Source organism: Oncorhynchus tshawytscha, linkage group LG05, assembly GCF_018296145.1.
Source record: "Oncorhynchus tshawytscha isolate Ot180627B linkage group LG05, Otsh_v2.0, whole genome shotgun sequence".
In the NCBI taxonomy this organism is placed as follows: Eukaryota; Metazoa; Chordata; class Actinopteri; order Salmoniformes; family Salmonidae; genus Oncorhynchus; species Oncorhynchus tshawytscha.
This window is the reverse complement of record NC_056433.1, coordinates 57542875-57570137: the sequence shown is the minus strand read 5'-3', so window position 1 is coordinate 57570137 and position 27263 is coordinate 57542875. Positions and strand designations below refer to the sequence as shown.

The following is a 27263-nucleotide window of genomic DNA, read 5'->3' as shown; positions in this document are numbered from 1 at the left end:
ATACTGAGATCATGTGACACTTAGATTCCACACAAGTGGACTTTATTTTAAAACTTCTTAAGGCTAGGCCCGTTTTTTCTCAATTTCCGCCTGAATGACGTTCCCAAAATAAACTGCCTGTTGCTCAGGACCTGAAGCCAGGATATGCATATAATTGGTACCATTGGAAAGAAAACACTTTGAAGTTTGTATAAATGTTAAAATAATATAGGAGAATATAACACAATAGATATGGTAGGAGAAAATCCAAAGAAAAACCAACCGGAATTAATTTTTTTGTGAGAGACCATCCTCTTACAATGGCAAGTATAAGGCCATACTGAAAATTAGCTACCAGGATGCAATTCCTATGGCTTCCACAGGGTGTCAGCAGTCTATGTTCAAGGTTTCAGGCTTGTAACTTTCAAAACGAATAAGAAATAGCAGTTTTAGTACAGGGACACAGTCTTGGAAATGTGTGTTTGCACGCACCATGAAGACAGGATGCACCTACTAAAATCGGTTTCCTATTGAACATACTTCTTTCCGTAAGTAATATTATAGTTTGATTACATTTTAGGGTATCTCAGGAAATAACAGAAATGTATTTTGACTTGTTGAAACAAAGTTTAAGGGTAGATTTTCGGATTCCTTTCTCTGCATGTTGAACGAGTGGATTGCTCAAATCGATGGCGCCAACTCGATGGCGCCGACTTTTTGGGATATAAAGATTTGGATGACAAATCAGAGGAAGATTTTCAAAAGGTCAGTGAATATTTAATCGCTATTTGTGAATTTATGAAACCTGTGCCTGTGGAAAAATGTTTCGAAATGGGGCGCCGTCCTCAAACAATCACATGGCATGTTTTCGCTGTAGTAGCTACTGTAATCGGACAGTGCAGTTAGATTAACAAAAATGTAAGCTTTCAACCGATATAAGACACTTATGTACCTAAATGTTTAATATCCATATTTTTTGGGATTATTTATTTGAATTGCGCGCCCTCCAGTTTCACCGGAAGTTGTCCCGCTAGCGTAGGCTTATGTGACTTCTGAAGGTAATTGGTTGCACCAGATCTTATTTAGGGGCTTCATAGCAAAGGGGGTGAACATGTGTACGCACCACTTTTCAGTTTTTTAATTTTTAATTTATTTTTTGAAACAAGTTCTTTTTTAATTTCACTTCACCAATTTTGACTATTTTGTGTGTGTTCATCACATGAAATCCAAATAATAATCCATTTAAATTACAGGTTGTAATGCAACAAAATAGGAAAAATGCCAAGGGGGATGAATACCTTTGCAAGGCACAACACACACAGCAGGATAGATCATTTCTGACTCACCAGTAAGGTAAACATACTGTATGGCTTAGTACTGCTTTTTCCAAACCTGCTGATCCAGATGGATATCAGTCATATCCACAGATTAGCATTCATGCCAGACTACATTACCTCTCACATCATGAACCATACCACCAACATTCCACAAGCCTGCTTCATTGATAAACAGAGAGAACACTTTATTTTCCAGAACTGTCAGTACAATACTGATGGGCATCGATGTGAGCACTACAAAGTGGGTAACTACGGCAATGCTGCCCAGAGGACCTGTCGTGGGTGTCTTATCCCTGAAGCTCTATCTCTTAATGCATATAGAAGGTAAACCATAACTCAAAGTATTTCAATATGATAATATAATGATACATCATTGTCATGATAATCCCCACCTCTTTTCTTGCACTCTCAGATCTCCTTCATCACCTGAGGGAGGCGAAATCTAGTATAACCAACATAAATGTGGCAGTGGAGGAGGTGGCCAGGATGATGAAGGAGGTGCAGCGCATGGTGCAGGAGATGAGAGAACTTGGCTGCAGTAACCAGACAAGGAGGCTTCCAGGGAGCAAAAGGAGGCTCACAAACGTGAGATCTGGGCATTTTGGATTAGACTAAAGTCACTTACAGTACAGGGCAGCACTTTATTTAGCATTCTTTTGAATGAGACATTCCATACATCAATGTGACACAAGTTCTTGATAGATATGACTCAAGGTGCAAAGGGTAATACACGTGTCCCTCTCAGTATTGGACTTCATCAGGAACAATATGACAATCCATTGGATGACAACCTGGCTGTAGCCAATGAGGCGGCAGAGTCCCTGATGACGTGGGGCTCTGCGTTGATGAATCTGGCAGAGGCTGTGGCACAAGCAGAGGATATGGTAAACAGGACATGGAGCCTCAACTCCAGCAGTACTGACTTCCTAAGAGACCTGATGGTAATGTCAAATACTGAAGAATAACATCTATGAAATGTTGTAGATACAACACAAAAAATGTCCCTCCTTTTTCCAAATAATTTACTAGCAATTAAAAGATGAGCTGGAGAGGAAACGTGATTCAATCCAATCAATATGTCCAAAGATAAACTGAGGAATATCACAAACCTTTTGGAAATTATGAAGGAGCACAACAAGGTATGAAGCAGATGAATTCAAATTGTTTCCAGTGGATATTATTATTTATCTCGTAATGAAGGAGGCATTAAAAATGTCATTTAAATCTTTCAGGAATACGAGCACCTTGCAGCCAAGATAGATCAAATCAAATGTATTTATAAAGCCCTTCTTACATCATCACAGTGCTGTACAGAAACTCAGCCTAAAACCCCAAACAGCAAGCAACGCAGGTGTAGAAGCACAGTGGCTAGGAAAAACTCCCTAGAAAAGCCAGAACCTAGGAAGAAACCTAGAGAGGAACCAGGCTATGAGGGGTGGCCAGTCCTCTTCTGGCTGTGCCGGGTGGAGATTATAACAGAACATGGCCAAGATGTTCAAATGTTTATAGATGACCAGCTGGGTCAAATAATAATAATCACAGTGGATTTCGAGGGTGCAACAGGTCAGCACCTCAGGAGTAAATGTCAGTTGGCTTTTCATAGCCGATCATGCAGAGTATCTCTACCGCTCCTGCTGTCTCTAGAGAGTTGAAAACAGCAGGTCTGGGACAGGTAGCACGTTCGGTGAACAGGTCAGGATTCCATAGCCACAGGCAGAACAGTTGAAACTGGAGCATTAGCACAGCCAGGTGGACTGGGGACCATGCCTCAGGCCAGGTAGTCCTGAGGCATGGTCCTAGGGCTCAGGTCCTCTGAGAGAGAAAGAAAGAAAGAAAGAAAGAAAGAAAGAGAGAGAGAGAGAGAGAATTAGAGAGAGCATACTTAAATTCACACAGGACACCGGATAAGACAGGAGAAATACTCCAGATATAACAGACTGACCCTAGCCCCCCCGACACATAAACTACTGCAGCATAAATACTGGAGGCGGAGACAGGAGGGGTTGGGAGACACTGTGGCCCCATCCAACAATACCCCCAAACAGGGCCAAACAGGCAGGATATAACCCCACCCACTTTGCCAAAGCACAGCCCCCACACCACTAGAGGGATACCTTCAACCACCAACTTACCATCCTGAGACAAGGCTGAGTGTAGCCCACAAATATCTCCGCCACGGCACAACCCAAGGGGGGGGCGCCAACCCAGACAGGAAGATCACGTCAGTGACTCAGCCCCTGTAATAGGGTTAGAGGGAGCCAAGCCCAATCTCACTGAGACACTGAATGATATCGCTAAAGCAAAGCAAGAGGGCATCGTTGTCATGGCAGAGGAGCATGACGAGGAGCTAAACAGACTGGCAATGGAACTACAAATGTAGGTAGACAAAGAGGGGGTTAGGTTGTTCTTAGGTGGGGGCCTACTTCTTCATACCCCACAGATGTTTCCTATGTCGGGACCTTTGTGTGGACTGTATGGACTGTCACGCCCTGATCTGTTTCACCTGTCACCTGGGATTGTCTCCACCCCCTCCAGGTGTCGCTTATTTTCCCCAGTGTATTTATCCCTGTGTTTTCTGTCTCTCTATGCCAGTTCGTCTTGTATGTTTAGTCAAGTCAACCAGTGTGTTTTTCCCTGTACTCCTTTTCTATTCTCTTTTGATAGTCCTCCCGGTTTTGACCACTGCCTTACTCTGGACTACTTTCCCGCCTGCCTGATCATCCTGCCTGCCAAGACCTTGAATCTGCCTGCCCTTCGGTACCTATTGGACTCTGAACTGGTTTTGACCTTTTTCCTGTACACAAACATTCTCTTGCCTACCCCTTTTGGGATTAATAAACATTGTACGAATCCAACCATCTGCCTCCTTTGTCTGCATCTGAATCTCGCCTTGTGCTTTGATAATTGTGAGCGTTGTATTCCGTTGTATTCCGCGTTGTATTCCAGCGTTGGACCACTGTGAGCGTTGTATTCCTTGTTATTGCAGGGCAGTACACAATGCCACCAACATCTCTGACCTTCAGCATGCTGCTGAAAGCGTGAGAGCCTACAGCAGAATAATAAAAGCCATTGAAGAGGCAGAGATTGCGGCCAACATATCCAAAGAGGCAGCCGAAAAAGCTCTGAAGGTGATTATTCTGGTCCGGATGCTACAGCCACCATGAACTGAAATCCACAATGACATGGAAAATAGTTAACATACCATGCAAAATTATTTCACATATCTCTTAACTTTGATATATTTCAGGATGTGGAGGAGAAAGGTCTGACCAACAGGTCCGAGGAGCTAAAGTATAATGCAAGAAGCTTACAGACAGAGGCCATGAATGCCGAGAAGGACCTTAAAGTTGTAGTAATCATCCTAATTCTTGCTTTTTAACGACACTAAAGCTACATTAGAAACAAAAATTGCACCAAAATGTATGATGTTATTGACCCATTCTCAATCCTTCCAGGTTGACATTTATTGTCATGAGTCTTATCATGGAGGCAGAACTGAGCAATGTATCCTTAGATGGGCCAGTTGCAAAGTCAAAATGAGCTATATTGTAAAAATTCATGAGAACAAAAATGTGCTTTTTGCTCTTATTTTAGGGTTAGGCATTAGGGTTAGCAGTGTGGTTAAGGTTAAAAAGGATTAGGTTTAAAATCAGATTTTAGACTTTGTGGCTGTGCCAGCTAGTGACCACTCGGCAGAACTTCATCCAGGGCAAGATTCATGACAATGAATGCCAACCTGCTAAATGATATGGGGCAAATCCTTTGCTTTATGATGTTGAAAAAAGCTTTGCACTTTGAACCTGTTAATGGAGGGATTGAGGCCAATTCACACTACAGTATATTGTATGCCACTCAATAAAACACATTCCAGTGTCTCTGTCTGATATTTCCTTCTGATTCTGATATTTTATCATACACTGAGTACACCAAACATTAGGAAGAGTCCTTTAATATTGAGTTGCACCCCTCCCCCCTTTTGTCCTCAGAACAGCCTCAATTAGTTGGGGAATGGACTCTACAAGGTGTCGCAAGCATTCCACAGGGTTGCTGACCTATGTTGACTTCAATGCTTCCCTCAGTTGTGTCAAGTTGGCTGGATGTCCTTTGGATGGCGGACCATTCCTGATGCACACAAGGGAAACTGTTGAGATTGAAAAGCCCAGCAGCTTTCCAGTTCTTTAGACATTCAAACCAGTGCGCCTGACACCTACTACCATACCCCATTCAAAGGCACTTAAATATGTTGTCTTGCCCATTCACCCTCTGAATGGCACACATATACACAAGCCATGTCTCAATTGTCTCAAGGCTTAAAAATCCTTCTTTAACCTGTATCCTCCCCTTCATCTACAGTTGATGTCAGAAGTTTACAAACATCTTAGCCAAATACATTAAACTCCGTTTTTCACAATTCCTGACATTTAATCCTAGTAAATATTCCAGGTCTTAGGCCAGTTAGGATCATTTATTTTAAGATTGTGAAATGTCAGAATAATAGTAGAGAATGATTGATTTATTTCAGCTTTCATTTCTTTCATCACATTACCGGTGGGTCAGAAGTTTACAAACACTCAATTGTATTTGGTAGCATTGCCTATAAATTGTTTAACTTGGGTCAAACACTTCAGGTAGCCTTCCACAAGCTTCCCACAATAAGTTGGGTGAATTTTAGCCCATTCCTCCTGACAGAGCTGGTGTAACTGAGTCAGGTTTGTAGGCCTCCTTGCTCGCAAAAACATTTTCAGTTCTGCCCAGAAATATTCAATTGGATTGAGGTCAGGGCTTTGCGATGGCCACTCCAATACCTTGACTTTGTTGTCCTGAAACCATTTTGCCACAACTTTGGAAGTCTGCTTGGGGTCATTGTCCATTTGGAAGACCAATTTGCGACCAAGCTTTAACTTCCTGACTGATGTCTGGAGATGTTGCTTCAATATATCCACTTAATTTTCCTCCTCATGATGCCATCTATTTTGTGAAGTGCACCCGTCCCTTCTGTAGCAAAGCACACCCACAACATGATGCTGCCACCCTCGTGCTTCACGTTTGGGTGGTGTTCTTTGGCTTGCAAGCCTCCCCTGTTTTCCTCCAAACATAACAATGGTCATTATGGTCAAACAGTTCTATTTTTGTTTCATCAGACCAGAGGAAAATTCTCGAAAAAGTACGATCTTTGTCCCTATGTGCAGTTGCAAACCGTAGTCTGGCTTTTTTAGGGCGGTTTTGGAGCCGTGGTTTCTTCCTTGCTGAGCGGCCTTTCAGGTTATGTCGATATAGGACTCGTTTTACTGTGGAAATAGATAATTTTGTACCTGTTTCCTCCAGCATCTTCACAAGGTCCTTTGCTGTTGTTCTGGGATTGATTTGCACTTTTCGCACCAAAGTACGTTCATGTCTAAAAGACAGAACGCGTCTCCTTCCTCAGCGGTATGACGGCTGCGTGGTCCCATGGTGTTTATTTATTTTGATTTCCCATGATGTCAAGCAAAGAGTTTGAAGGTAGGCCTTGAAATACATCCACAGGTACACCTCCAATTGACTCAAATGATGTCAATTTGTCTATCAGAAGCTTCTAAAGCCATGACATCATTTTTTTGAATTTTCCAAGCTGTTTAAAGGCACAGTCAACGTAGTGTATGTAAACTTCTGACCCACTGGATTTGTGATACAGTGAATTATAAGTGAAGTAATCTGTTTGTAAACAATTGTTGGAAAAATGACTCGTGTCATGCACAAAGTAGATGTCCTAACCGACTTGCCAAAACTATAGTTTGTCATCAAGAAATTTGTGGAGTGGTTGAAAAAGTGGTTTTAATGACTCCAACCTAAGTGTTTGTAAACTTCCGACTTCATCTGTACACTGATTAAGGTGGATTTAACAAGTGACATCAATAAGGGATCATAGCTTTCCCCTGGATTCACCTGGTCAGTCTATGCCATGGAAGTATACACTGAGTATATGTTTTGTATACTCAGTGTATATTCCACTTATCCACAAACTTTTTACACGCAGATCTCAGCCAAATTTGACACCCACAAGCAATGTGTTAGTCAGATAAAGAAGAAAAGAGACATGATGAGAAAAGATGCTCTTGCAGTTACAGATTCAAAGAAGTTTGTGGACACAATATGAAAGATTATGCTGGTGTTTTAATGATAACATGGAACGGATGAGAATAACATCTGCAGTTTACACACTCTGTGCCACAACATGAACATATGTTATTCACACACACTATTTTTGTGTGTTTCAGATTACATTGGGCAGCTTTTAGACTCTGCCAAAGCAGCTGTCACTGCTGCCAATACCACGTTCAATTACATAACAGACACTAAATAATATTAGCCAAGAAAAAAAAGGGTGTCAGGTAGCCGGGCCAGTAGTCCAAGGTCGGTGGTTCGAAACTCCGAGCTGACTAGGTGAACAATCTGTTGATTTCCTCTCCTGGTGTTTCTCCCCAGCTCTCTATTTGGCATGACCTCCAATGGGAAGGGTCACATGTGAGATTTGGGTTTTCATAAGATAGGGCTCTACTCAATCAGTGGCCCACCCCTGTGAAGGGACATGGGCTATAAAACTTTTCAAACACGCCCTCCTCTCCCTTCCTATTTAAGCCCTTGACGACAATATAACCTCCCTTTCCGATGATGTGAGGACGACGGTCCTATGTCAGAATGGTTGAGATAATAACTACAGAACAAAGCCAACATCAGCGTGAGCTTTGGTTGCGAATGGTATGAACTTTGAACTCTTATTCACTACAGAAGTGATACCACCTAGCCGTTGAGTTAGCAACAGCAGATGCAAACGAGGGTTAGGAAGGAACAGACAGAGTATCCCGTCTACCACACAACAACGTTACGACAACGTATCCAATTGACCACCAGAGACATTCTTCAAGGGACAAAGGACTCGGGTTGGGCAACAGCCATCCATCTACCACCAACCTACCGAAGCGCAGCTCAGAGTAAATATTTATTGCAATTTCCTTTTCCAAATGGTAATTTGGTAATTTAGAATACATAAGATACTGTATTTATGATAGCACAGCTTCGCCTTTGTTCCTCAGTCTTCCCGCTCTTTCACTCAAACCCAGCCCTTTTCTTTTGTGTAACCAGCTGTCATATCTGTTCCGCCTGCTAGGGATGTTTTCCTTTATGACGTAATTTGTAATCAAGTTATGATTTAAATATGTGTATGTGTAATTCTGTGTGATTAGTTAGGTATTTAGTAAATAAATAATTAAACCCAATTTTGTATTGCTGATTCAACTTGTTAGCCAGGGTTTGTGCAGATAACTAAGAATTTACAACTTTCAGATGAGACTGAATTAACGTGACGATTAATGTTGACTGCCATTGATGTAAAATATTACTAGGTCTATAAGAGTTTATTCGGAAGATAACAGCTCTATAAATATTATTTTGTGGTGCCCGACTCTCTACTTAATTACATTTACATGATAAGCTCAATCAGGTAATATTAATTACGGAGAAATTATTTTATAGAATAGCATGTCATATCACTTAATCCGGCATAGCCAAAGACACGACAATCCCAAGAAACAAAGAGATCTTCTGTTGAATCTGACAATTAATCTTAATGGTTGTACAGTCGTCTCAAATAAAACTGTGAAGGACCTCGGCGTTACTCTGGACCCTGATCTCTCTTTTGACAAACATATAAAGACTGTTTCAAGGACAGCTTTTTTCCATCTACGTAACATTGCAAAAATCAGAAACTTTCTGTCCAAAATTGATGCAGAAAAATTCATCCATGCGTTTGTTACTTCTAGGTTAGACTACTGCAATGCTCTACTTTCCGGCTACCCGGATAAAGCACTAAATAAACTTCAGTTAGTGTTAAATACGGCTGCTAGAATCCTGACTAGAACCAAAAGATTTGATCATATTACTCCAGTGCTAGCCTCCCTACACTGGCTTCCTGTCAAGGCAAGGGCTGATTTCAAGGTTTTACTGCTAACCTACAAAGCATTACATAGGCTTGTTCCTACCTATCTCTCTGATTTGGTCCTGCCGTACATACCTACACGTATGCTACGGTCACAAGACGCAGGCCTCCTAATTGTCCCTAGAATTTCTAAGCAAACAGCTGGAGGCAGGGCTTTCTCCTATAGAGCTCCATTTTTATGGAATGGTCTCCCTACCCATGTGAGAGACGCAAACTCGGTCTCAACCTTTAAGTCTTTACTGAAGACTCATCTCTTCAGTGGGTCATATGATTGAGTGTAGTCTGGCCCAGGAGTGTGAAGGTGAACAGAAAGGCTCTGGAGCAACGAACCGCCCTTGCTGTCTCTACCTGGCCGGTTCCCCTCTTTCCACTGGGATTCTCTGCCTCTAACCCTATTACAGGGGCTGAGTCACTGGCTTACTGGTGCTTTTTCGTGCTGTCCTTAGGAGGGGTGTGTCACTTGAGTGGGTTGAGTCACTGATGTGATCTTCCTGTCTGGGTTGGCGCTCCCTCCTTGGGTTGTGCCGTGGCGGAGATCTTTGTGGGCTATACTCGGCCTTGTCTCAGGATGGTAAGTTGGTGGTTGAAGGTATCCCTCTAGTGGTGTTGGGGCTGTGCTTTGGCAAAGTGGGTGGGGTTATATCCTTCCTGTTTGGCCCTGTCCGGGGGTATCATCGGATGGGGCCACAGTGTCTCCTGACCCCTCCTGTCTCAGCCTCCAGTATTTATGATGCAGTAGTTTATGTGTCGGGGGGCTAGGGTCAGTCTGTTATATCTGGAGTATTTCTCCTGTCTTATCCGTTGTCCTGTGTGAATTAAAGTATGCTCTCTCTAATTATCTCTTTCTCTCTTTCTCTCTTTCTTTCTTTCTTTCTTTCTTTCTCTCGGAGGACCTGAGCCCTAGGACCATGCCTCAGGACTACCTGGCATGATGACTCCTTGTTGTCCCCAGTCCACCTGGCCGTGCTGCTGCTCCAGTTTCAACTGTTCTGCCTGCGGCTATGGAACCCTGACCTGTTCACTGTGATTGCTATTATTTGACCATGCTGGTCATTTATGAACATTTGAAAATCTTGGCAATGTTCTGTTATAATCTCCACCCGGCACAGACAGAAGAGGACTGGCCACCCCTCATAGCCTGGTTCCTCTCTTGGTTTCTTCCTAGGTTTTGGCCTTTCTAGGGAGTTTTTCCTAGCCACCATGCTTCTACACCTGCATTGCTTGCTGTTTGGGGTTTTAGGCTGAGTTTCTGTACAGCACTTTGATATATCAGCTGATGTAAGAAGGGCTTTATAAATACATTTGATTTTGATTTGATCATTTTCAGGATTCATTCAGGACTATCTGTAATCATGGTAGCATCCATATTAATGTAGAAGTGTTTAGAAACATTTTCTATTCTTATTTACAATTAAAGTGACAAAAAATGACACAAGACATTATTTACCATTAATTTCTATTGGGCACAAAATAATCTGAAACACAACCAAAACAAACAGCGTGCATCCAACAAGTTTGTAATCTCAAGCTGGATGTAATCATTACATGCTAGGAATATGGGACTAAATACTACATTTTTGACTAGTTTAATACACATATAAGTGAATTTGTACCAATACTTTTGGTCCTCTAAAATGAAGGGACTATGTACAGAAAGTGCTATAATTTCAAAACGGTTCACCCGATATGGATGAAAATATCCTCAAATTAAAGCTGACCATCTGCACTAAAACCTAATTACATTGTATCATTTGAAATCCAATGTGCTGGAGTACAGAGCCAAAATGAACAAAACATTTCACTGTCCCAATACTTTCGGAGCTCACTATATGTAATAGAAAGACACTCTCTCTCTCTCTGTGCATTAACAATTTACTTCACTAGAGGATACTGCAGTGCTCTCATTACTGTGTTGCTCGCTTTGCGAGGTCATTCACACTCTTTTGGGGTTCAAGGCAATGTTTTCTAAATGTTTTATGAACTGAACATTAACATGTTTTCAATTACAGTGAGAGTGACTTTGGTGTATTTGATGAATTAACAGGAAAAATATCTTCATCAAGATGAGCTGGCACACAAGTCAACCCTAGTGAGGCTAAAATAGAATTGATTTGATCTCAAAACCATGCCTGATATTGATCACTGAACAATACTTGCTGCTGTATATAAAAAACTACAATTGCATAATCTGTTACAATGTACTAAAAGTTTAAGTTTAACCAAATGCTTGTTAAAACCAGTAAAAGGAATTCCAAACTTTACGCCTGAACAATTTTCTCAATATTATGAAAGGACTGCATACAAAATGTATGTACTAATGAGTGATAAAATCCAATTGGCATGCCATATAGTCATCATTATGACTAGGAAGAAGAAGATGATGTTATGGGGTTCTAGACTCTCCTTCTAGGCTGACTGCTGTAGTCTACTGAGGTTAGTTCTGCACAAAGCTAGGACCCCCTGGCTTGGCACACATCATTTATTCATGCAGGGTGCACTAATGTGTGTCTAATGCACGTCTGGACTTAGCTCATACTGAGACCAGGGACTGCAGAGTCCAGACAACTTCTTCTCTCTCCCTCTATCCACTCTGTATCTCAATCTTGCACATCAAATACAACATAATGAAATGCTAATGTCAATATGCAGGATCCTTTTGACTTGTTTATATTTCCCTCATAGTTGGGGACACACCCTTGTCACATATCTCACTGCACATCACACCAGCACCTGTCTGTGCTTGCAATCCAGGAAGAAAGGAACAACAAAGAGATGGATACATAATATATATATATATTTTAAATTAAATACAGTATTTAATTCTAAACCAGGGGTCTCAAACATTTTCTAGCATGAGAGCTATACTACATGACCAAAGATATGTGGACACCTGCTAATCGAACATCTCATTCCAAAATCATGGGCATTAAAATGCTATAACAGCCTCCCTCCACTCTCTCCAGTCAAGTTCTTCCACACCAATCTCAACAAGCAATCTGTATGGACCTCACTTTCTGCAAAGGGGCATTGTCATGCTGAAACAGGAAAGGGCCTTCCCCAAACTGTTGCCACAAAGTTGGAAGCACAGAATCGTTTATAAAGTAATTGTATGCTGTAGAGTTAAGCAATAGCCAAATCCACTAAGTAGAAAAGGTGTCCACATACTTTAGTATATATAGTGTACATTAAAAAAATAAAACATGTCGCGAGCAACTGTTTTTTTTCTATACTGAGCAAAAATATAAACGTAACATGCAACAAAGATTCTACTGAGTTACAATTCATATGAGGAAGTCAGTCAATTGAAATAAATAAATTAGTTCACACCCTGATCTGTGTCACCTGTTTTTGTGATTGTCTTCGCCCCCCTCTAGGTGCCGCCCATCTTCTCCATTATCCCCTGTGTATTTATACCTGTGTTCTCTGTTTGTCTGTTGCCAGTTTGTCTGGTTTGTCAAGTCAACCAGCGGTTTTGTGTCTCAGCGCCTGCTTTTCCCAGTCTCTTTTTCTCGCCCTCCTGGTTTTGACTCTTGCCTGTCCTGACTCTGAGGCCGCCTGCCTGACCACTCTTCCTGACCACTCTGCCTGCCCCTGAGCCTGCCCCCGAGCATGCTTGCTGACCTGTACCTTTGCCCCACCTCTGGATTATTGACCTCTGCGTACCCTGAGCCTGCCTGCCGTCCGGTTCCGTTGCCCCACCTCTGGTTTATTGACCCATGCCTGCCTTGACCTGTCTATTGCCTGCCCCTTTTTGATTAATAAACCATTGTTAATTCGATGTTGTGGATCAGAAAACCAGTCATTATCTGGTGTGACCACCATTTGCCTCATGCAATGTGACACATCTGCTTCGCACAGAGTTGATCAGGCTGTTGATTGTGGCCTGTGGAATGTTGTCCCACTCAAATCAAATCAAATTGATTTATAAAGCCCTTCTTACATCAGCTGATATCTCAAAGTAATGTACAGAAATCCAGCCTAAAACCCCAAACAGCAAGCAATGCAGGTGTAGAAGCACGGTGGCTAAGAAAAACTCCCTAGAAAGTCCAGAACCTAGGAAGAAACCTAGAGAGGAACCAGGCTATGAGGGGTGGCCAGTCCTCTTCTGTCTGTGCCGTGTGGAGATTATAACAGAACATGGCCAAGATGTTCAAATGTTCATAGGTGAACAGCAGGGTCAAATAATAATAATCACAAGGGTGCAACAGGTCAGCACCTCAGGAGTAAATGTCAGTTGGCTTTTCATAGCCGATCATTCAGAGTATCTCTACCGCTCCTGTTGTCTCTAGAGAGTTGAAAACAGCAGGTATGGGACAGGTAGCACGTCCGGTGAAAAGGTCAGGATTCCATAGCCGCAGGCAGAACAGTTGAAACTGGAGCAGCTGCACGGCCAGGTGGACTGGGGACAGCAATGAGTCATCAGGCCAGGTAGTCCTGAGGCATGGTCCTAGGGCTCAGGTCCTCCGAGAAAGAGAAAGAGAGAGAGTTAGCGAGAGCATACTTAAATTCACACATGACACCGGATAAGACAGGAGAAATACTCCAGATATAACAGACTGGCCCTAGCCCCCCAACACATAAACTACTGCAGCACAAATACTGTAGAGAAAGAAAGCCTCTTCAAAGGCTGTGCAAAGTTGCTGGATATTGGAGGGAATTGGAAAACACTGTTTAACACATCAATTCAGATCATCCCAAACATGCTCTATGGGTGACATGCCTGGTGAGTATACAAGCCATGGAAGAACTGATACACTTTCAGCTTCCAGGAATTGTGTTCAGATCCTTGCTACATGGGGCTGTGAATTATCATGCTGAAACATGAGGTGATGGCGTTAGATGAATGGCATGACAATGGGCCTCAGGATCTCGTCACGATAACTCTGTGCATTCAAATTGTCGTAGATAAATTGCAATTGTGTTCATTGCCCATACCATAACTCCACCGCCACCTTGGGGCACTCTGTTCACAACGTCGACATCAGCAAACCGCTTGCCTACACGATGCAATACACGTCGTTTACTGTTGTGAGGCCGGTTGGATGTACTGCCAAATTCTCTAAAACAACATTGGAGGTGGCTTATGGTAGAGAAATTAGTCAGCATGCCAATTGCATGCCCCCAAAACTTGAGACATCTGTGGAATTGTGTTGTGTGACAAAACTGCACATTTTAGAGTGACCTTTTGTTGTCCCCAGCACAAGGTGCACCTATGTAATGATCATGCAGTTTAATCAGCTTTCTGATATGCCACACCTGTCAGGTGGATGGATTATCTTGGGAAAGGAAGAAAGGCTCACTAACAGGGATGTAAATACATTTGAGCACAACATTTGAGAGAAAAAATAGATGAGGTCTGGAAGGGGAAAAAACGAATTTAGATTTTTCTCCTGTGAGATACATTCAGCCTCTTGCGAATTGGAGGACAATTATGAAACACAGAGAGATGAAATCTATCTATAATATATATATATATATATTAGTTCATTTTTGGGGGGAAGCCTGGCTTCCCTTGGCATCCATGAATACACGCCACTGTCTCTCAACGCTGAGGATTGTGAGACGTGTGTAGCCTTTGATCTGATGTGACCACTGGTTGGGTTGGACCATTGGATGTGACAGTTCCCTGCTGTTGTTCTGATGCTCGCGCCTATTGGCTTGCTGTGAGGTGAAAGGTTGTTGCTGTCATCAAATTTGCTCTGAGAAGGGGGGCAGAGCAGGACATAGGAAATGGTACTGATGAGAGGAAATAGCCAGCAGGCAGGGGAAGCTGAGCCAGCACACAGTGCAATGGCAGGTTGCTGATTTACCACAGCAGCCTTCATCTTTGAAACCTCCTACTGGAGATGCGCTATGCTATACGTTATGACGACAATCAGTTTTTCGACTGACGACAATCATTACGTGGGGCAGACAAAAAAGCTAAACAGCCCTTTCTTCTTGTTATGTAATAGCATAAAACACAGCAAGCAGAGGAGACTTTGACTTTGTGCATTGCAAATATCATGACGACCAGCTAGCACATTGTAAATTACGAGGAAGAACAGCTATGTCTAAATGAATGTATCCCTATTTTAATCTTAGAAATAGCATGTAAAGGGTGCATTGTGTGCATTTGCACGAAGCTCGGATGCGCGCCGAGGATTAATTTACCGGTGACCAATTTGAGTCGCCTTCTGAAGAGGTTTATCGCTGCACTGGTGTGATTCCTTCAGAATTTTGGCCGAAAGGAGCGTCTCTCACCTCATTTGTAAGGATATGCCGGAACAGTGTCATCATCAATAACCAATTTGGGATAGTCTACTGGGAAGATTCATTTTGGAATCACATTTTGTTGAATATATTAATTATATCAAGCAGACGATAGGCATAAACAATGGCGGGCCCGGAGCAGTCCCAGCAGGTAGAGCAGAAAGCTGAGCCCATAGACGACGCTGAGCTCGCTCTTCAAGGTATCAACATGCTTCTCAACAACGGATTCAAGGAGAGCAACGAGCTTTTCAGAAAATATAGGTGAGATATTTTTCCTGGTCTTCATCATTTCATAAAGCGTAGCCTATTATATCATATGTAGGTAAAGCAATATGCTGCACCTATCTAATCATGACAGATAACCTTGAATCATTATTAAATATTAACATGGTAGTAGCAAATGTACCCCCCAGCAAATTGAAGGTTGGACAGAAATATTGATAAAACATCAGAGCTCAGCATATTTCCTTTGAGATCGTACCCATCAGAGCCATACAGGCTATTTTATATTTTAGGCTTATACAAGGCTTTGGTATCATTAAAGTATTATAATCTCAGTGGCCAATTGCATCAGTAATTCCCCAAACACACTGTCCAACTAAAGTCCAAAACACAAAGACCGTTTGTTCTCTTTGGTAGAACACACTGGTGCCAAACAGTGCATGACCATGGTTAGGCATAGTTTTATTTGAAATGTTTAGCCTGTTTGCACTTGTGATTATGATTATGTATTATTTGCTTTACCCTTTATTTCCTCTTAAAGCTGCAGATGAATGTTATTGAGTTGGTGTAACATACTGTAATGAAACAGGCAGAGAGCGTACAATATAGGCTAATGAAAGTCTAAATTTAAATCCAGTCTTGTCTCTTCAAACTATCCCCCTTCATAGCCCCCTAAACAAGAATTGAAATAGTAGGTTATGTACTACATGCTGGCCCTGACATTCCAAACAGTTGAAGGGGTAATGGTGACTGAGAAATGGAAGGATAGTGCACTGCACTCACAGCAATCCAGCTATGTTTGTGCCAACAGGAGAAACTTCCACTTACTGTGCTAATTTTAGCTCCCTGGATAATCAAGCCTTTCTCCCTCCATGAGTCGCTGATGATGCTGAAACAAAGGACTGAATGTCCCTCTCTGTAAAGCACTATGTGGGAAAACATATCTAGTGACTAAGAAGTTCATGGTTATTTTTTATACCAATTTGATGAATGATTTTTGATAATCAATTATGATCTTTATCTTTTAGTTTGTTTCCTTAGTAACACAACTTTTCCTCTTAGTCGATACTCAACATTCACTGGCTACTATTTCCCCTGCTTTCTTGAATTATGTTTGGTATTAGGCCGAAGTAACTGTCTCTATCGCTCACCCACTTCGTAAGTATTATATTATTTTTGTCATCTTCTCCATACTTTCCATCCTTAACGTGTCTATCTCTCCCTTCCATTAACTCTGTCCTCTCTCTTCAGGACTCACAGTCCACTGATGAGCTTTGGGGCCAGTTTTGTCAGCTTCCTGGTGAGTTTCCTCAGACTGCATCTTGGCTGCAGTGCAGATGTGTTGCCGTGACCCTTTGGTTGTTTTCCTGGAGATGGCTCACAACCTCTATTGACATTCTCTCTCATGACATCACCACAAGCATGCAAGCTAAGAGAGACAGGGCCAATTAAATGACTCATCCTAACAATGTTAGTGTGTGACATTACACCATACAGTGCATTGAGTGAGTTAGATGTGTCAAGACTTGACTCGACCCATTTTGTGAATGGATTACATCATCATGCCCACTATTGTCCATTTCCCCTCATTTTCAACTATTACCATAATGGATGCATCTTCAACTCATCAAAATAATTTAGCTGTGGAGACTATCACTCTCTTTGTAGTGATGTTTGACACTCTATTAGTCAGTCGAGGAAAAGAGAGAGAAGGTGACAGATTTGACGTAAAATGGTCACAAAACAAAACCCCCCTGTCACTGCCCCTCATGTCAGAGTTGGAGCAACTATGAAGGCAGAGATGACTTCATTCTCCTCTGCCCTCCCATGCAACAAAATGCCTGGAAGGATAATGCATCAGTTAAAGGACCACTGATGCATAGAGGGCCTCATAGTTGCACGAATGAAACATAATTTAAATCATCTGAAAAGCAAACCACATATTTACAAGGGTGGAGGATGCATAGATTGGGTGGAGGATGCATATGTACAGTTGAAGTCGGAAGTTTACATACACTTAGGTTGGAGTCATTAAAACTCGTTTTTCAACCACTCCACAAATTTCTTGTTAACAAACTATAGTTTTGGCACATCGGTTAGGACATCTACTTTGCATAACACAAGTAATTTTTTCAACAATTGTTTACAAACAGATTATTTCACTTAACTCACTGTATCACAATTCCAGTAGGTCAGAAGTTTACATACACTAAGTTGACTGTGCCTTTAAACAGCTTGGAAAATTCCAGAAAATGATGTCATGGCTTTAGAAGCTTCTGATAGGCTAATTGACATAATTTGAGTCAATTGTAGGTGTACCTGTGGATGTATTTCAAGGCCTACCTTCAAACTCGGTGCCTCTTTGCTTGACATCATGGGAAAATCAAGATAAGTCAGCCAAGACCTCAGAAAAAAAGTCTGGTTCATTCTTAGGAGCAATTTCCAAACACCTGAAGGTACCACATTCATCTGTACAGACAATGGTACGCAAGTATAAACACCATGGGACCACGCAGCCATCATACCGCTCAGGAAAGAGACGCGTTCTGTTTCCTAGAGATGAACGTACTTTGGTGCGAAAAGTGCAAATCAATCCCAGAACAACAGCAAAGGACCTTGTGGAGATGCTGGAGGAAACAGGTACAAAAGTATCGAAATCCAATCAATCAATCAAATGTATTTATGAAGCCCTTCTTACATCAGCTGATGTCACAAAGTGATGTACAGAAACCCAGCCTAAAACCCCGAACAGCAAGCAATGCAGGTGTAGATGCATGGTGGCTAGGAAAAACTTCCTAGAAAAGCCCGAACCTAGGAAGAAACCTAGAGAGGAACCAGGCTATGAGGGGTGGCCAGTTCTCTCCTGGCTGTGCCTGGTGGAGATTATAATAGAACATGGCTAAGATGTTCAAATGTTCATAGATGACCAGCAGGGTCAAATAATAATAATCACAGTGGTTGTTGAGGGTGCAACAGGTCAGCACCTCAGGAGTAAATGTCAGTTGGCTTTTCATAGCCGATCATGCAGAGTATCTCTACCGCTCCTGCTTTCTCTAGAGAGTTGAAAACAGCAGGTTTGGGACAGGTAGCATGTCAGGTGAACATTTCAGGGTTCCATAGCCGCAGGCAGAACAGTTGAAACTGGAGCAGCAGCACAGCCAGGTGGACTGGGGACAGCAAGCCAGTAGTCCTGAGGCATGGTCCTAGGACTCAGGTCCTCCGAGAGAGAGAATTAGAGAGAGCATACTTAAATTCACACCGGATAAGACAGGAGAAATACTCCAGATATAACAGACTGACCCTCGCCCCCCGACACATGAAGTACTGCAGCATAAATACTTGAGGCTGAGACAGGAGGGGTCGGGAGACACTGTGGCCCCATCCAACAATACCCCTGGACAGGGTTAAACAGGCAGGATATAACCCCACCCACTTTGCCAAAGCACAGCCCCCACACCACCAACTTACCATCCTGAGACAAGGCCGAGTATAGCCCACGAAGATCTCCGTCACGGCACAACCCAAGGGGGGGACAGGAAGATCACGTCAGTGACTCAACCCACTCAAGTGATGCACCCCTCCTAGGGACGGCATGGAAGAGCACCAGTAAGCCAGTGACTCAGCCCCTGTAATAGGGTTAGAGGCAGAGAATCCCAGTTGAGAGAGGGGAGTAAAACAAGTCCTATATCGACATAACCTGAAAGGCTGCTATGCAAGGAAGAGGCCTCTGCTCCAAAACCACCATAAAAAAGCCAGACTACAGTTTGCAACTTCACTTGGGGACAAAGATCGTACTTTTTGGAGAAATGTCCTCTGGTCTGATGAAACAAAAATAGAACTGTTTGGCCATAATGACCATCGTTAAGTTTGGAGGAAAAAGGTGAACACCATCCCAACCGTGAAGCACGGGGGTGGCAGCATCCTGTTGTGGGGGTGCTTTGCTGCAGAAGGGACAGGTGCACTTCACAAAATAGATGGCATCATGAAGAGGGGAAATTATGTTGATATATTGAAGCAACATCTTTTTTTTATTTTATCTTTATTTACCTAGGCAAGTCAGTTAAGAACAAATTCTTATTTTCAATGACAGCCTAGGAACAGTGGGTTAACTGCCTGTTCATGGGCAGAACGACAGGTTTGTACCTTGTCAGCTCAGGGGTTTGAACTTCTAACCTTCTGGTTACTAGTCCAACACTCTAACCACTAGGCTACCCTGCCGCCCTCAAGACATCAATCAGGAAGTTAAAGCTTGGTCGCAAATGGGTCTTCCAAATGGACAATGACCCCAAGCATACTTCCAAAGTTGTGGCAAAATGGCTTCAGGACAACAAAGTCAAGGTATTGGAGTGGGCAGAACTGAAAAAGCGTGTGTAAGCAAGGAGGCCTACAAAGCTGACTCGGTTACACCAGCTCTGTCAGGAGGAATGGGCCAAAATTCACCCAACTTATTGTGGGAAGCTTGTGGAAGGCTACCCAGAACATTTAACCCAAGTTAAACAATTTAAAGGCAATGCTACCAAATACTAATTGAGTGTATGCAAACTTCTGACCCACTGGGAATGTGATGAAAGAAAAAAAGCTGAAATGAATAATTCTCTACTATTATTCTGACATTTCACATTCTTAAAATAAAGTGGTGATCCTAACTGACCTAAAACAGGGGATTTTTACTAGGATTAAATGTCAGGAATTTGTGAAACTGAGTTTAAATATATTTAGCTGAGGTGTATGTAAACTTCCGACTTCAACTGTATCTACGAATCTGTAGATTTATTTCATGACTTCCTCTCTGGGATTCTGGAATTGCTCCAGTTACTTATTCAAGTAAATGTTCTCTGACTGACAGTGTGATAAAAGACCACTGAATAAGAGATTGTTGACCAAACAGTGTGGCTCTCACACATAACACACAGATACAATCCAGATGTCACCGTGTAACACACAGATACACACAATAGGGTCCCGATGTTTCAAGTTCAAATTTCTAGTTTTATTGTCAGGTGCACAAGTACAGTGAAATGCCTTTCTTGCAAGCTCTTTCCCAACAATGCAGTAATCAAAGTAATAAATATCAGTCATACTATAGAATAAACTAGAACAAAAACACACAAGAAATTGAAATAAGTAGAACACGAGAAAGTAAGTAAGCTATATACATGGTCAGTTCCAGGGTCTGTGCCAATGTCACTGTGTTCCATGTGCTGTGGCCTAGAAAGGGCTCTTTGTACTGAGCCTGCGTTGTGAAAGCATTGTGTAACCCCTGTGTTATAACCCTCCTTCAGTCCGATTACAACACACTTGTGGCCAATACACCCCAATGAAAACTCAATCTGGTCTTATTATTAATTAAATCTGGTCCTTATTGTTTTAATTCATTCCATGAGTGTTTTCAATGTGCCAGCGTTAGCTGAAAAGCTCCAATGTGTTTGGGTGACGTTGCAGAATGCCATGATGACCTTTGAGGAGGAGAAGATGCAGACGGCGTGTGACGACCTGAGAACCACGGAGAAGCTGTGTGAGAGTGACAATGCTGGCGTCATAGAGACAATCAGGAACAAAATCAAGAAGAGCGTGAGTGAACGACTGATTACAGGCAGAGAAGCGGGCAGGCAGGCAGACAGATGTTTCATTTTACATGGAGCATTTATGTTTAGGATATCCCAACATTGGTAATGTAGCATGCAAAGTTCTGTTTTTATTTCGGCTGTTAAATAACATAATTGTTGCCAGCTGTTTCAGTATCAATAATCAAAGCCAAAATGGAAACAACATCTTTGTTAACAATCTTCTATATTGAGTGTGATATTGGCAACTATGAGATCATGTCAAACCCACACTAAATGTAATTGGTGTAACTCTCTGAAATATAATTTTTTAAATTTTTTTATTTCACCTTTATTTAACCAGGTAGGCCAGTTGAGAACAAGTTCTCATTTGCAACTGCGACCTGGCCAAGATAAAGCATAGCAGTGTGAGCAGACAACACAGAGTTACACATGGAATAAACAATTAACAAGTCAATAACACAGTAGAAAACAAAGGGGGGAGTCTATATACAATGTGTGCAAAAGGCATGAGGAGGTAGGCGAATAATTACAATTTTGCAGATTAACACTGGAGTGATAAATGATCAGATGGTCATGTACAGGTAGAGATATTGGTGTGCAAAAGAGCAAGTAAATAAATAAAAACAGTATGGGGATGAGGTAGGTGAAAATGGGTGGGCTATTTACCAATAGACTATGTACAGCAGCAGCGATCGGTTAGCTGCTCAGATAGCTGATGTTTGAAGTTGGTGAGGGAGATAAAAGTCTCCAACTTCAGCGATTTTTGCAATTCGTTCCAGTCACAGGCAGCAGAGTACTGGAACGAAAGGCGGCCAAATGAGGTGTTGGCTTTAGGGATGATCAGTGAGATACACCTGCTGGAGCGCGTGCTACGGATGGGTGTTGCCATCGTGACCAGTGAACTGAGATAAGGCGGAGCTTTACCTAGCATGGACTTGTAGATGACCTGGAGCCAGTGGGTCTGGCGACGAATATGTAACGAGGGCCAGCCGACCAGAGCATACAGGTCGCAGTGGTGGGTGGTATAAGGTGCTTTAGTGACAAAACGGATGGCACTGTGATAGACTGCATCCAGTTTGCTGAGTAGAGTGTTGGAAGCCATTTTGTAGATGACATCGCCGAAGTCGAGGATCGGAAGGATAGTCAGTTTTACTAGGGTAAGCTTGGCGGCGTGAGTGAAGGAGGCTTTGTTGCGGAATAGAAAGCCGACTCTTGATTTGATTTTCGATTGGAGATGTTTGATATGAGTCTGGAAGGAGAGTTTGCAGTCTAGCCAGACACCTAGGTACTTATAGATGTCCACATATTCAAGGTCGGAACCATCCAGGGTGGTGATGCTAGTCGGGCATGCGGGTGCAGGCAGCGATCGGTTGAAAAGCATGCATTTGGTTTTACTAGCGTTTAAGAGCAGTTGGAGGCCACGGAAGGAGTGTTGTATGGCATTGAAGCTTGTTTGGAGGTTAGATAGCACAGTGTCCAATGACGGGCCGAAAGTATATAGAATGGTGTCGTCTGCGTAGAGGTGGATCAGGGAATCGCCCGCAGCAAGAGCAACATCATTGATATATACAGAGAAAAGAGTCGGCCCGAGAATTGAACCCTGTGGCACCCCCATAGAGACTGCCAGAGGACCGGACAGCATGCCCTCCGATTTGACACACTGAACTCTGTCTGCAAAGTAATTGGTGAACCAGGCAAGGCAGTCATCCGAAAAACCGAGGCTACTGAGTCTGCCGATAAGAATATGGTGATTGACAGAGTCGAAAGCCTTGGCAAGGTCAATGAAGACGGCTGCACAGTACTGTCTTTTATCGATGGCGGTTATGATATCGTTTAGTACCTTGAGTGTTGCTGAGGTGCACCCGTGACCGGCTCGGAAACCAGATTGCACAGCGGAGAAGGTACGGTGGGATTCGAGATGGTCAGTGACCTGTTTGTTGACTTGGCTTTCGAAGACCTTAGATAGGCAGGGCAGGATGGATATAGGTCTGTAACAGTTTGGGTCCAGGGTGTCTCCCCTTTGAAGAGGGGGATGACTGCGGCAGCTTTCAATCCTTGGGGATCTCAGACGATATGAAAGAGAGGTTGAACAGGCTGGTAATAGGGGTTGCGACAATGGCGGCGGAAAGTTTCAGAAATAGGGGGTCCAGATTGTCAAGCCCAGCTGATTTGTACGGGTCCAGGTTTTGCAGCTCTTTCAGAACATCTGCTATCTGGATTTGGGTAAAGGAGAACCTGGAGAGGCTTGGGCGAGGAGCTGCCGGGGGCAGAGCTGTTGGCCGAGGTTGGAGTAGCCAGGCGGAAGGCATGGCCAGCCGTTGAGAAATGCTTATTGAAGTTTTCGATAATCATGGATTTATCGGTGGTGACCGTGTTACCTAGCCTCAGTGCAGTGGGCAGCTGGGAGGAGGTGCTCTTGTTCTCCATGGACTTCACAGTGTCCCAGAACTTTTTGGAGTTGGAGCTACAGGATGCAAACTTCTGCCTGAAGAAGCTGGCCTTAGCTTTCCTGACTGACTGCGTGTATTGGTTCCGGACTTCCCTGAACAGTTGCATATCCCGGGGACTATTCGATGCTATTGCAGTCCGCCACAGGATGTTTTTGTGCTGGTCGAGGGCAGTCAGGTCTGGGGTGAACCAAGGACTGTATCTGTTCTTAGTTCTGCATTTTTTGAACGGAGCATGCTTATCTAAAATGGTAAGGAAGTTACTTTTAAAGAATGACCAGGCATCCTCAACTGACGGGATGAGGTCAATGTCCTTCCAGGATACCCGGGCCAGGTCGATTAGAAAGGCCTGCTCACAGAAGTGTTTTAGGGAGCGTTTGACAGTGATGAGGGGTGGTCGTTTGACTGCGGCTCCATAGCGGATACAGGCAATGAGGCAGTGATCGCTGAGATCCTGGTTGAAGACAGCGGAGGTGTATTTGGAGGGCCAGTTGGTCAGGATGACGTCTATGAGGGTGCCCTTGTTTACAGAGTTAGGGTTGTACCTGGTGGGTTCCTTGATGATTTGTGTGAGATTGAGGGCATCTAGCTTAGATTGTAGGACTGGCGGGGTGTTAAGCATATCCCAGTTTAGGTCACCTAACAGAACAAACTCTGAGGCTAGATGGGGGGCGATCAATTCACAAATGGTGTCCAGGGCACAGCTGGGAGCTGGCAGGCGGCAACAGTGAGAGACTTATTTCTGGAGAGAGTAATTTTCAAAATTAGTAGTTCGAACTGTTTGGGTATGGACCTGGAAAGTATGACATTACTTTGCAGGCTATCTCTGCAGTAGACTGCAACTCCTCCCCCTTTAGCAGTTCTATCTTGACGGAAGATGTTATAGTTGGGTATGGAAATCTCTGAATTTTTGGTGGCCTTCCTGAGCCAGGATTCAGACACAGCAAGGACATCAGGGTTAGCAGAGTGTGCTAGAGCAGTGAGTAAAACAAACTTAGGGAGGAGGCTTCTGATGTTGACATGCATGAAACCAAGGCTTTTTCGATCACAGAAGTCAACAAATGAGGGTGCCTGGGGACATGCAGGGCCTGGGTTTGCCTCCACATCACCCGCGGAACAGAGAAGGAGTAGTATGAGGGTGCGGCTAAAGGCTATCAAAACTGGTCGCCTAGAGCGTTGGGGACAGAGAATAAGAGGAGCAGGTTTCTGGGCATGGTAGAATATATTCAGGGCATAATGCGCAGACAGGGGTATGGTGGGGTGCGGGTACAGCGGGGGTAAGCCCAGGCACTGGGTGATGATGAGAGAGGTTGTGTCTCTGGACATGCTGGTTGTAATGGGTGAGGTCACCGCATGTGTGGGAGGTGGGACAAAGGAGTTATCAAGGGTATGAAGAGTAGAACTAGGGGCTCCATTGTGAACTAGAACAATGATAACTAACCTGAGCAACAGTATACAAGGCATATTGACATTTGAGAGAGACATACAGCGAGGCATACAGTAAATCACAGGTGTTGAATTGGGAAAGCTAGCTTAAACAGTAGGTGAGACAACAGCTAATCAGCTAGCACAACAACAGCAGGTAAAATGGCGTTGACTAGGCAACGGGGCCGACAGATAAAACATAAACAAGCAGAATGGAGTGAAGAATGAATGAAGGAATAGAATGGAGACCTGTTTATAATCAACACGGGGCTTCTTCATTGCATAGCTGGACTGACTGATGGTTTCGTTGAGAGTTGATCAGATAATGACCAGACTGCTGTGTGTTTCTGTCTGTCAGTTGGAGTCCCAGAGGTCAGCGGTCGTGGTTGTGGACCGTCTGCAACGACAGATCATTGTGGCCGACTGCCAGGTCTACCTCGCTGTGCTTTCCTTCGTCAAGCAGGAGCTCTCATGTAATGTATCATTTGTTGAATCCACAATCATTCAATAACAACTGTAATGCAAAATGGATCTTAACTAAATTATTTCGGATACATTTTCTATTCTATAATGTGATATGATTAATACCAGTCTACTGATTTTGGAAAACAAGTAAAATAGGAATCATGAGAGTTAACTGGATTTAACTTTCCATCTCCACTGGACTGCCTCTTACAGTATCTTCTCCACAACAGCGTACATCAAAGGAGGCTGGATCCTCCGTAAGGCCTGGAAGATGTACAATAAGTGCCACAGTGACATCAGTCAGCTGCAGGAGACCTGTGTGAGGCGCTGTTCTTCCCATGAGGAGGATCTGTCCTCAGACCAGGCCAATCACAACTCCCCAGTGGAGGGCACTGTGACTGAAGAGGCCCTGACCCGGCTCAAGGGCTCCGTCAGCTTCGGCTACGGCCTCTTTCACCTCTGCATCTCTATGGTACCACCACACCTACTCAAGATCATCAACCTGCTGGGTTTCCCTGGTGACCGTCTCCAGGGTTTGTCCTCCCTCATGTATGCCAGTGAGAGTAAGGACATGAAGGCCCCACTAGCTACGTGAGTATGAGTATTACATCACTTCTGAGAGGGAGAGAGCGACTTACTACACTAACTAAAAGCCCAACAACAATTTCAAAATTTTTACTGAGTTACACTTCATATAAGGGAATCAGTCGATTAAAATAAATTCATTCGGCCCTAATCTATGGATTTCACATCACTGGGAATACAGATAATCATCTGTTGGTCACAGATACCTTAAAAAAAGGTAGGGGGGTAGATCAGAAAACCAGTCAGTATCTGGTGTGAGTGCCATTTGCCTCATCCTGCGTGACACATCTCCTTTACATAGAGCTGGCGTGGTTACACGGGGTCTGCGGTTGTGAGGCCGGTTGGACATACTGCCAAAATCTAAAATGAAATTGGAGGCGGCTTATGGTAGAGAAATTAACATTCAATTCTCTGGCAACACCTCTGGTGGACAGTCAGCATGCCAATTGCATGCTCCCTCAAAACTTGAGACATCTGTGGCATTGTGTTGTGTAACAAAACTGCACATTTAAGAGTGGCCTTTTATTGTCCCCAACACAAAGTTCACCTGTGAGTGATCATGCTGTTTAATCAGCTTCTTGATATGCCACACCTGTCAGGTGGATGGATTATCTTGGCAAAGGGGAAATGCTCACTAACATGGATGTAAACAAATTTGCGCCCAAAATTTGCGAGAAATAAGCTTTTTGTGTGTATGGAACATTTTTGAGATCTTTTATATCAGCCCTTGAAACATGGGACCAACACTTTACATGTTGCATTTATATTTTTGTTCAGTGTAGTAGTTGAAGGGAATGACATTCAAGCAAAGGGAGAAGGAAAGGGATAATGTTCTTTTTTGTCAGTACTTTTTACTGCTTGAATGAGCTGATATATGTATGGTGCCTTCAGAAAGTATTCATACCCCTTGACTTATTCCACATTTTGTTGTGTTACAGCCTGAATTAAAACATTTATAAAATACATTTTTTTTTCTCTCACCCATCTACACCATAACCCCATAATGACGAAG

The 27263-nt window shown here is 43.1% G+C and overlaps 1 protein-coding gene across 2 annotated transcripts in view; it reads left to right on the top strand.

The window, feature by feature from the left end:
* The first annotated feature begins 15052 nt into the window (after positions 1-15052).
* Positions 15053-27263, top strand: part of LOC112251808 (tetratricopeptide repeat protein 39C-like) — a 29418-nt gene continuing 17207 nt past the window's right edge. The window contains exons 1-5 of one of the 2 annotated variants that reach the window (XM_042322143.1): positions 15053-15801; positions 17014-17062; positions 21205-21333; positions 25560-25674; positions 25897-26257. In XM_042322143.1, the coding sequence (XP_042178077.1) occupies positions 15665-15801; positions 17014-17062; positions 21205-21333; positions 25560-25674; positions 25897-26257 (791 nt within the window). In that variant the 5' untranslated portion in view covers positions 15053-15664. Of the gene's footprint in view, positions 15802-16437; positions 16921-17013; positions 17063-21204; positions 21334-25559; positions 25675-25896; positions 26258-27263 lie in introns of those variants that run through there. The other variant, XM_042322144.1, reaches the window with a different exon arrangement.